This window comes from Silurus meridionalis, chromosome 18 (assembly GCF_014805685.1).
Source record: "Silurus meridionalis isolate SWU-2019-XX chromosome 18, ASM1480568v1, whole genome shotgun sequence".
Lineage (NCBI taxonomy): Eukaryota > Metazoa > Chordata > Actinopteri > Siluriformes > Siluridae > Silurus > Silurus meridionalis.
The window spans coordinates 19,199,905-19,210,682 of NC_060901.1; the positions used below are offsets into that span (position 1 = coordinate 19,199,905).

The 10,778-nt window shown below is 43.1% G+C and overlaps 2 protein-coding genes across 2 annotated transcripts in view; both read right to left on the reverse strand.

Annotated features, from left to right (window-relative positions):
* LOC124401873 (protein mono-ADP-ribosyltransferase PARP12-like) overlaps positions 1–1,401 on the reverse strand; it is an 8,856-nt gene extending 7,455 nt beyond the window's left edge. The window contains exon 1 of the mRNA XM_046874406.1: positions 1,127–1,401. Within this exon, the coding sequence (XP_046730362.1) occupies positions 1,127–1,386 (260 nt within the window). The 5' untranslated portion in view covers positions 1,387–1,401. The remainder of the gene's footprint in view (positions 1–1,126) is intronic.
* A 739-nt stretch (positions 1,402–2,140) lies between these two features.
* On the reverse strand, positions 2,141–10,090 carry LOC124401875 (protein mono-ADP-ribosyltransferase PARP12-like). Its single transcript, XM_046874407.1, has 12 exons — positions 9,567–10,090; positions 8,720–8,849; positions 7,808–8,204; positions 7,408–7,458; positions 7,206–7,332; positions 5,862–6,018; positions 5,403–5,523; positions 4,665–4,761; positions 4,497–4,575; positions 4,120–4,250; positions 3,873–4,024; positions 2,141–3,666 (listed from the first exon to the last, which is right to left on the reverse strand). Exons 1-12 carry the CDS (start codon positions 9,860–9,862, stop codon positions 3,083–3,085), a joined length of 2,322 nt encoding a protein of 773 aa, XP_046730363.1. The 5' UTR covers positions 9,863–10,090; the 3' UTR covers positions 2,141–3,082.
* Between the last annotated feature and the right edge of the window lie 688 nt (positions 10,091–10,778).

Here is a 10,778-nt window from a genome sequence, read left to right on the forward strand (position 1 = left end):
AACTTTCCATAGGAATTAACAGGAATTAATGGAAATAAACTGGGAATTTTAAAAAAATTGCAGGTTTGCATAAAACTTGAACGTAGTTTAAGATCATTTTGGATAAAACAATGATACGTATATGATACAGTTTACATGAAATTCCCAGAAATTTTTTTTCTTTTTTTTTTCAAAATTCCCCATTTGAAGTTTCAATGAGTTTTTCGTAAATGTACATGTATTGGAAATTTTCCATCCCTATGCGATCCAAATGATCTGATGGATCGATGATGTCAGATGATGTCTAGACGTCTGGGTCAGAGCGTCTCGAAAAAAAAAACAGTAGGTCTCATCTTGGAAGGATACAAACCATTGGGATCGGGAGTGAAGGCAAGATCAAGCCATCAGCAGAAGATCCTTCACGTTGCGTCATGGAGCTTTGATGGATCGAAACGTTCAGATTACATCGATGTTCCGAATGTTCTCTCAGATCCAGCAGGAACATTGTCATTTTTCTAGGTTCCAACCCCTGCGCTCCAGGATACGCTCCTCAAGACCTGATGTTTTGGAGAAACTCTGAATTCTGACCCAGACATCTTGTCAAAGAGGTAAGGGAAACTTGGAAAGTGGTGGGATTCGAACCTACAAGCTGCCGAGCCAAAGCTCAACACTTTGACCTTCAAGCTACTGTTTCTCACCGTAGGCTCTGCACCTTAATGTGCTTGAAATGTTCCTGCTGAATCTGAGAGAACATTCTGAATGTTCCGATTCATCGAGGCTCAACATCGGAACGTAAAGGATCTTCTGCTGACGTCTTGATCTTGCCTTCACTCCCGATCTTTCTCCATGAGCCTCGAGTTACCATCCCATGGTTTCTGGTTTGTATTATAAGATAAGATCCACTGTTTCTCGAGACGCCCTAGTCTTCTAGACGTTTTTTGACATTTTGGTTCTGTGACTCGGATCCTTGCGATCAACCATTTTTCCTGCTTCAAAACATCAACTTTGAGAACTTTGAGAAAAGGTGCAACAAGATCATGTTTATTTCCTTCATCTGTCAAGTGTCAGGTGGGTTTGAGATGCTGAGAACATTTTGAAGAACTCATCATATCATTAGAAGGGACAGATGTTACACTCAGGAACTCACATGTTGCATTGCCCCAAAAGGTAAAATTTGCACAGGTGTAGATCAGAACAGGTTTCTCCACACTCTCCTCTGCAGCGCCTGAGTTTCGAGGTGATCAGGACCGTTTTGTTCGTGTTTTTCTGGATGATAGTCAGAGATTCACTCTTCTCGATCACAGTTTCCAAATCTGCCACTGCTGCCTCCTGCACCAGGGTCTCGAACTCCACACTCCCGAGGCGGCTGCAGATCAGCCCGATCACACTTGCTGCCTCCTCCGCCATTATTACTGTGGTCTAGCAAGGAGTCGACTCTTGGAGTCGGTTCTTTCAGGTGTATTTTGTTCAGTGATCATAAGACGAAAAGAAATTCATAAATAATAAGCGAGATACCTAAATACTCACTTAAAAAAAATTATTTATATTTAATTAAATATAATTCTATAAAAACATTATTTTGTTAGCCTGAAGATTATTTTGTTTTTTTTAAATTTTTATTACTTTTATTATAGGAATCGTTTGAGCATAGAAATCGGGGGTTAATTCTATTGAGTCGTTTGAAAGCTGAAAGAGTCGACTCCTAATAGTGAGCCGAACCGATCACGTGTAAAGAGACTGATGATGAGGCGTTTAGCAAGAAACGAAAGTACAGCGCTGAAAAAACAACATAAAAAACAAACGGTTGCCAAATCCTCCGAGACTCCTCATTTTGTGTCATAATGTCTACCGAAAATGATCTAAATAAATTATATATTATATACCTTATTTTATTTAACATGCTATAATGTTATAATGTCCGACTTCAATATATTATACATTAACAGGATTATTTTATCACCATCACGTGTGTGTGTGTGTGTGTGTGAAATGCATGTGTAATGAGTGTAAAATAAAATATATAGACAAAAATATTCTAAGAAAATGTATATTAATTTATTAGACATTTCTATTTATAATATGTATTTTTATATATTTATATTTATCTACCAATACAATTAAATTTATTTAAAAAACAGAACAAAAAAAAAACAGTACACCATTAATCGTATAACATTGTGTTTATTGATTTGGGTGGAACCCGAGTAAACATTTGAACATTAAACTCAAAAAAAGTCCTGAGTCAAAAGATTTCCACAATTCGACTGCTAAATCTCAACGTTACACGAATCCGACTCTCTTTTATTAAAATCCAATTGGATCCAAACAAATCATAGAATTATTTGAGTAAATAAAAGTATTTTTTATTGGTGTGAGGAAACTGAAAGCATGTTTTTAAGCCACTGGCATACACACTATATAGCCAAAAGTATGTGGATGCACGAGCGCTAGTATCCGGTTGCTGTTTCGTTCACTTAACGTTCACTTTTCAAGAGATTTTGTGGGGGTTTATGCCACAGGGGTGTTAAAATAAAGGCAGGCACTGAAGTGATGAGACCTGGTGTGCAGTCAGTGTGAAAAATACATCCCAAAGGTGTTCAATGGGGTTTAAAGTGCTATAGCAGGAGATCTTGCTTCCCAAGGCATTATCAGCATCCAAAGACGTCTGTGTTCCGCCAAGTTTGTGGGAACAGTTTGGCGAAGACTCAACAAACGGTCGGGCGTCCCAATACTTTTGGCCACAGAGTGTATTTGCGCTGATAAAATGGACGTCACGGTCGGCCGCGGCTGCAGCGAGTGTCGATGTAAGCGAGCAAAAAAAAAGAAAACCGATCCTTCGGTTTAATCGGTAAATGATTAGTGAAATAAAGCACTAAATATATGAAAGAAAGAAAAAAGTGTTTCGATTGGACAAATACGCGAATATCTGCTAACATTTAATTTCTGAAAGCGAGCCTCTAAAACCTGATTATACTTCTGATTCTCGAAGCACATCGTTTTCAATGAATGCTAATATCAGTGGAAATAGAAACCCACCCAAAAGGTCACATTACAGAAGGAGAGCGATGAGGGTGGATACAGACCAGTGGATTTGATCACGTCCTCAGCAGATAATGCAGGAGTTGTCTGATTTGGATTGACGAGAGGAGGAGGGTTTGGAGTATGAATTAGACGAATATGATGACGAATATGATGGCGAATATGAAGGTGAATAGGACGATGTCGCAGGCCGGGGTTGGTACGCCGGGGTGGTTGGAGCCGGGGTGGGTTTGTATGCCGGGGTGGTTGGAGCCGGGGTGGGTTTGTACGCCGTAGTTGCTGCTTGAGCTCTGAGAGTGGAGAAGGATTGATACGCAGAAGCCGTCTGAGTATAAGTCACACCGCTTACTCCAGACGGATTTGGCCTGTAATACGGGGAAGACGCCTGACTCGTCTCGTTGTACATAATCAGATACTCTGGATAGATCTGATGCTTCTCGAACACTACGAAGATGGACGGGTTGCCAATCTCGTTCACACAGCTGTCGTAAAAAAACGTGTCTCCGCCGTCTTTGGAGGGGGGGCGGGTGTAGCTGGAGTGGCCCACCGTGTAGTCACCAACCAGGACACGGCACACGAACATGCAGCGGGATGAGGAGTCTCCGGTGTAGCCGTGCGAGTACTTCGCATCCCGGGCAAAATAACTCCCTGGAACGAGAGCGAGAAATTACATCCCTTAACATATAATCGTTGATGCGGCGTAAAAATATTATTATGACATGAATATTCATTATTAATAGAGTTGCAAAGGGGCGGAACATTTCCGGAAATTCGCCATTTATTACCGTAAATTCCCACGGAAAGTTTCCAGTCTTGAAATTCCCCGGAATTTTTCAACCCTAACTATTTCCCACCTTTCCCGTAGGCGGTCCCGTGAGTGCCGCAGATCCTCCAGTCGAAGTTATTGAGAGAGATGGCGTCGACGTGTTTGGGGTCCGTCCCGTGGAACAGCTGTTTCTCAGCGACGCTCCCCCCCTTGTTATTTTTGATCATCAGATCTTTCTGCCTGCAGAATGACACGGATATTATCCGATAAATTATGGACTATTATTGGACGATTTTTTTTTCCCCTGAAGGAAATCGCAGGACTTGTGTACATACCACTGAAACACTTCCCAGAGGGCTCTGTTTTGTATCCTCTCGATCTTCTGAACGCTGAAACCGTGCATGGTGGATTTGAAAAGGCGCTCGATCGTAGTGTATTCGCTGGAATCCTTCTGCACCTGTAACCTCTGGTGGAAATGATGCGAAATCAATGCGGGAAAACGAGGGTTAAAGGGCCTTGCTCAAAAGACCTGCAGTGACGCTGGATCTGAACTTGGATCTGAAATCAACATGGCTGCTTACAGCATGAAGATTAAACACAGTGGTACATCTCACCGCTAAAACAAGTTCTGCTAAATGCACAACACTTGCTTTATACCAATCTTTTATACAGTACAAGAAGAAAAGAACGATCCGATCGCACGTTCACGCACCTTGTAACCCGTCTCGGGGGTCAGAGCTTTATTCCAGTGGCTCGGTAGTGTTTTCATCGGGTTGCCGGCAACTGGTTTGCTGAGGAGAAAGATTATTTTTATCTCTCTTTTGGTTGCTACACGTCAAATCGTGGAGAGGAAACGACAAAAAAAATGGCATCTTCTTACGTCGTTCGGATTCTCTGGGCGTCCTCCGCCGACACGAACTCCGGCCGACGACTCACCAACTTTTTGGTCATGTAGCGCTTGTTAGTCTGGATCATATCTGAATGAAAATATGGTCGAAATAGAAACAATAATCAGTAATCAGTGAGTTTTTTTTCAAAATGACATTTACGGGGTGGTACCAAAGAGTTTCGAGAATAACTGGTGCTGTTCTGACCCAACAAAGAGCAAACGTGAAATTTGGGCGTAAAACAGGGCGAACCGGCTACAGAGACGTTTCACGTGACAAGCGTTTGACATACGGTGACTCTGCGACGAGTCGTTCGAGGTGTTTCGCTTCAAGAGCACAAGTCTCAGGAACACACACAGGACTGTTTTGAAGGTGACACTGTGTTTGATACCAAACTTTCTTTCAGCTTCTCCCGTTAGGGGTCGCCACAGCGGATCATCCGCATGTTTGATTTGGCACGTTTTATGCTGGATGCCCTTCCTAACACAACCCTCCCATTTATCCAGGCTTGGGACCAGCACTAAGAGTGGCTGGGGTTGGTTCTCTGACCGGGGATCGAACCCGGGCCGCAGCGGTGAGAACGCCGCATCCTAACCAGTAGACCACCAGGGACCCGCGAAACTTTTTGATACCATCTCGTATATATCCAGTGATTGTAAAGAGCATTTAAAACGATATAAAAAAATTGTACGTGGCGATAACAATAACGGCACGTCGAAACGAAATGAGACCTTGGAAGCTGAGCGTGTACGTTTGCGATCCTGCTGTGAACTCCACATCTGCCTTGTTGTCCTGGGTATATTTCTGCTCCAAGTCCTCACTGGTGATGGAAGCCGCGTTGTGACTTCCGCCCTGAATCGCAAACAGATACAGACATAATTCAACATGGTGGAAATGAGATTAAAAAGCTTTGGTAGACATCTGAGTATAATATATAGTAGATGTTCCACCAGATTTTGTAGAGATTTGTGCTCATTCAACCATAAGTACTGATGTATGTGAGGTGAGGAGGCCTGGGGTGTATGAAAACGTCATCCCAAAAGTGTTTGATATGGTTTATAGATCTAAAGCAGGAGATATTCCACTCGAACCCACGTGCTCATGGAGCTGGCATCTGGAAATAAGACTATTTCCGATGTTCTCATTATCGTCAACGTATTAATCAAAGTCACCCTTTTATTTGTACTTACGGCAGACGCGTACTGGACCCACTGGCCGTTCTCGTCCTCCCAGTACCACAACCACCTGGTGGTGAGGATGTAGTGGGGCTGAATCACGGAGGACACCGTTGAGAGACGCCGCACTGCCTCCCCGTACTGAGTCATTGTATCAAAGCAGACTCCAGCGCTAATAAACACACAGACGATCTTCAGCTGGAGCTTACAGGAATTCTCCAAGGCCTTTCATTTCAGATGTATGTTCACATTCACCGACCAGTTTATCAGGAACACCTGCTCTTTCATCCAATCAACCAGATGGTGTTGCTTCACCAGAGCAATGCATAAAATCACAGCGGTAAAGGTCAAGAGCTTTGGTCTCTATTCGAGAAATGTGTGTGTGTTGCCATGATTTCCTAAGCAGGTGCACCAGCGTTCCTAATAAAGTGGCCTATGCGAATACACGGCAGTACAAACGCTAAAAGCCGAACTTCCTGCTAGATACGTTTGAAACAGACATGGATTTACGCTCGAGCTTCCGAAATGATTGGCACCCCTTGTAAATATGAGCGAAGAAGGCTGCGAGAAATTGTCTTTCCCGTTAAACCTTTTATGCAAATTTTGGAGACTGAACCCAAGACAAAACTAAGTTCTTCAGTTCTCCAGCCTAGAGGATTTTCTGGAGCTCCAACCACGGCAGTATATTGAGGCACTTTGGTGGAACCCAAAGGTTTCGAGACTAACACTGTTTATAAAGAGGTACTTACTTTAGTATCAATGTTTCCACACAATCACCTTTAAAACGGTCCCCATGCACAGCGATACAGCGCCTATGGTGTTCTTCTGGAACACGTCCTGGAAGTCTTCTTTCTGAAGCGTGTCAAGCACCGCCTGCAGGTCGCGCCCATGTCAAAGCGGCGATCTGTCAGCTGAATCTAGGGTGGGCGTGAAGGTGAGATCGTGCGGATTGTTCGCCGACGATCGTCATGCACGAGTAGCTGAATGATTTTGATATTTTTTGATTCCGTCTCGGCCCACCGTGATGAACGACTAACAGAACGTGCCCTGGGTGTTACCTTGTATTTATACCCCTTTGAAAGTCTTTATTAAATAGCCGCTTTCTTTGCTCGTATTCACAGAGGTTGCCAATACTATTGAATGGCGCTGTATACAGCAGGTATATAAAATAATAACCGTATTTCTGAACTTTGGAACCAAAAAGAGCAACAGCGAAAACTTGGAGACAGAGAGTGAGGTGGAAGGGGATCTTCACACTAGCGTTAACCCGCCAAAAACAGACATCCAAGCGTTTTTTTTAATATCAAAAGGAAATCCAGGGTTTATAATCGTAACATTTGAAAGTATAAAGCGTGATACCTGTAGGTTTTGGCTGGGTTACAGTAATCCTTCTCTAACCCCTCGTTGTCAGGAAGAGCTGCCCACCCGAGTCCCTCCTTCACCTCCCATTTATAGGGCAACTTGGAGTGCTCTCGAAGACAATTATCTAGAAGATATACATCGTCATTTAATTCGCTAATTTTATATTCCTGTGTGAAAGAAAAAAAAAAACAGGTCTTACCCCCGTTCCTGCAGTGTCCTTTGACGAAGTACATACAGATCTCGGTTTTCTCTGAAGAAACAATATTTTTTATTACAGTACATTTGAGATGTTTGGTAGACGTCAGTATTTACAACGACTTGACAATGATCTCATTGATAAATCTGAGCAGTTGAGAGGTAAAATCCTTGCTGAAGAGCCCAGCGGTGGCAGCTTAATAGGGCTGGGATTTGAACTCATGCCCTTCTGATTCGATGTCCAGCATTTAAAGCACTAAGCTTAGACTTGATTGAGATTTTGGAAGATTCTTCCAAAAATGGTGGCCGCATTACTACAATGTTTTCCGCATTACTACAATGTTTTGCTGACATTTAAAACCCCCCGTAGATAAATTAGATTTGGTCCCCAGGCTGCAACTAACCGTGATTGTGTTGAGGATTCCTGGGACCTCCTGAGCCTCTTTTATTCCTGGGACCTCCACCGGCTTTAGCGTTTTCCGAAAACTGTTTCTGGAAGTTGCCGTTTCTGCCCGATCTCTGGCCTCTGTTCGATTGAGCGCCGTTCTGAGACGAGGTGACTTTAGCCTTTATCCGTAAGCACTCGATGTTGGAGTAGATTTTCTTCATAGACGGCATGAGCTCGTTGGGGACGCCTCTGTCCTGCAACGCTTTCTGAGGATGGGGCTCGTAGAAATCGTGCGCTCGTGGACACTGACACGGGCCTTTCAGGTACTTCTCGCAAATGTGCATCCGCTTGCAGTTGTCGGCTTCGGCGCAGCGCCCGTATGGGCCCGTGCCATTGTTGTAAGAATGGCACACCTGTCGGGAGGTGGAAACAAAACCTGTGGGTTTCTCAGAAAGTACACGTGACAACAACAACAGCTCGTCTCTGACGTGTAAAAATAAAAACGGTTGCTGAACATTAATATAACACAATCATATTATATGAGGTGGTAACAAAGAGATTCGAGACTAGTTTTGAAACCTGGCAATAGGTGGCAGCACGCGGCCGCACGCGCAGTCACAGGGAGCACCGACCTTCATAAAGTCAGTGTGCTATTCTGATACAACACGATCTCACTCGCCGGATTTGGTTCCTTTAGAGCTCGCCCTCTTTTCGAAGATCGCAGAAGAAGCTTAACACGTTCCAGAAGAAAGCTGTGGGGGGTGCTGTATTACGGGACTATTTTGAAGGCGATCATGTGGAATAGAAGATAAATAAAGTACTTTCTTGTAAACCGAGCGAGTCTCCAAACGTTTTGATACCACCTCATATAATAATCATAATAATAACACTTTAAATTGATCAGTAGGAGTAAAAGTTTTATTCTTACAGGAGGTAGGATGCTGTTGTCGCTCTGGAGAAGTAAGATACAAAGCTCTCTCCTGTCCAGCTGACTCAGGCCATGCTTCTGGAGGGCGCTGGCGTTTGCCTGCAGGTCATGGCTAAAACGGCATCCTCGCCTACAAAACAAACAGGAGACGTTTTCAGGAAAGAACAAAAAACGTATGATGTTTGAGCAAATGAGGTCCTGGTTTACTGAAGGTAGAATCCACTTGGAGCAGAAATGAAAGTACGAGTGTCAAAGCGGCAACTAACTTTCTTACAATAATCTCAGGGTTAAGGGCCTTGCTCAAGGGCCCCATTTGACCTCATGACCTTCTGGTCCAAAATCTAACATCTTAACCACTGAGCTACCCCCCCCCCCATATACACATGTTATGTTTCTAACATATATTTATGAGCTTAAAATCTGTACGTGCTTCTTTTTGAAGATGTTCCGCTACGTTTTGTGGAGATTTGTGCTCATTCAGCCACAGCCACATCGTTCACCTTCATCCCAAACATTTTCAACAAGGTTTAGAGCTCTACAGCAGGCCATTTGAGACCTTTCACCTCCAACTCCACCGTGATATTGTGCACAGGAACATCGTAATGGTGGAAACAAACATGGGAGATCTTTCTCACCTGTAGGTCTGTCTGGAAAAGTTGTACCTAAACACGGTTCCAAAATCGTGAAAGCTCTTGAGAAACACCTGGTATGAACGTGTAGTAAATATGAGATGTTGTGGTGCCACGTTTCAGGATTTCGAAACTCCCCACTGATATCTCACAAAAAGGAAACCTTGGACTATGAGCTGAACACACGAGAAGCTCCACAGGTTCCTCGGCCTGCTTACCTTCCTCTTCCGTATTGACAGTCACCCAGTAAGAAGAACTTGCACAGGTGTATATTCGAGCATCCGGTACAGATCTTCTCCCTGCACAGCTTCACTCCAGCTCTGGCGATAACCGTTTTTTGTTCGTTAACCAAAACCGTCACGAGAGATTCGGTGTCTTCAAGGATTCGATCGATTAACGAGGTGTTGAACCAGCCGTCAAACATCCCGCTCCTGAAGTCAGATATCAGGTCTTCATAGAGCATTGAGCCGTCATTCGCACAGACCTGCTTCAGTATAGCTTCAGAAGACGTCATCGTGGAGAATGGACCAGGATAAGAACCAGAACCAGAAGAAGGACCAGGAGAAAGACAAGGAGCAAGTGTAGAACCAGAACCAGGACCACGACCAGGAGAAGGAGCAGAAGCAGAAGCAGGAGCAGGAAGGCACTACAGCTTTTTCTCCTGGGTGGAAGAACGAAAAGACTTGGTGTTTACTTTCCGGTCTCTGTTTCAGCGACTGTTCGGAAAACGAAACTTAACATTGTCACTGTTGCCAAGTTTGGGAAAATCCCCCCCCCCCCCCCCCTTTTTTTTCTTTGTCAATCAGTAATCACAGCAATAAAATGTTTTTTTAATGGATTTTTTTTGTGCACGTCCAAAAGTATACGGACACCCTTAGCATATGCAAACAAACAATAAACAGACACACACACACACACACAAAAGGAAAGAAAAGGAAAGAAAAGGAATACCTTTAATGATCCTTTTCGCCAAACTTGGGAGGACAAACATAAGAATGAGGATAAGCTTTTTATTTTGAGTCTGTTTCCTGAAACCCAATGTTTCTTCCTCATTTTTTCTCAGGGAGTTTTTTATTAAAATAAATCCATTTCTTCTCTGGTTAAACCTTCTCACGTGGCTTTGTTAGTTTGGCACATTCCTTGTGACTGTAGATTTTACGTGCAGTTTTAACAGATTGCATTTTATTTGTAATGTAGAATGTAAATGCAGTAAAGTTTTTATTATTATTATTATTGTCATTATTATTAATACGATACAATTATTATTCTTACTCCTTTTACATTATTTTCTATTTTGACATGCATTACTAAAACAAACCAGGAGATGGCGATCAAACGATCAAAACAATAGTCCTGACCAAAATCACACAGAATTTCTAGTTGATTGTATTTGACTGTATTCAGTGTGCACCAGACACGAAGTTCTTAAA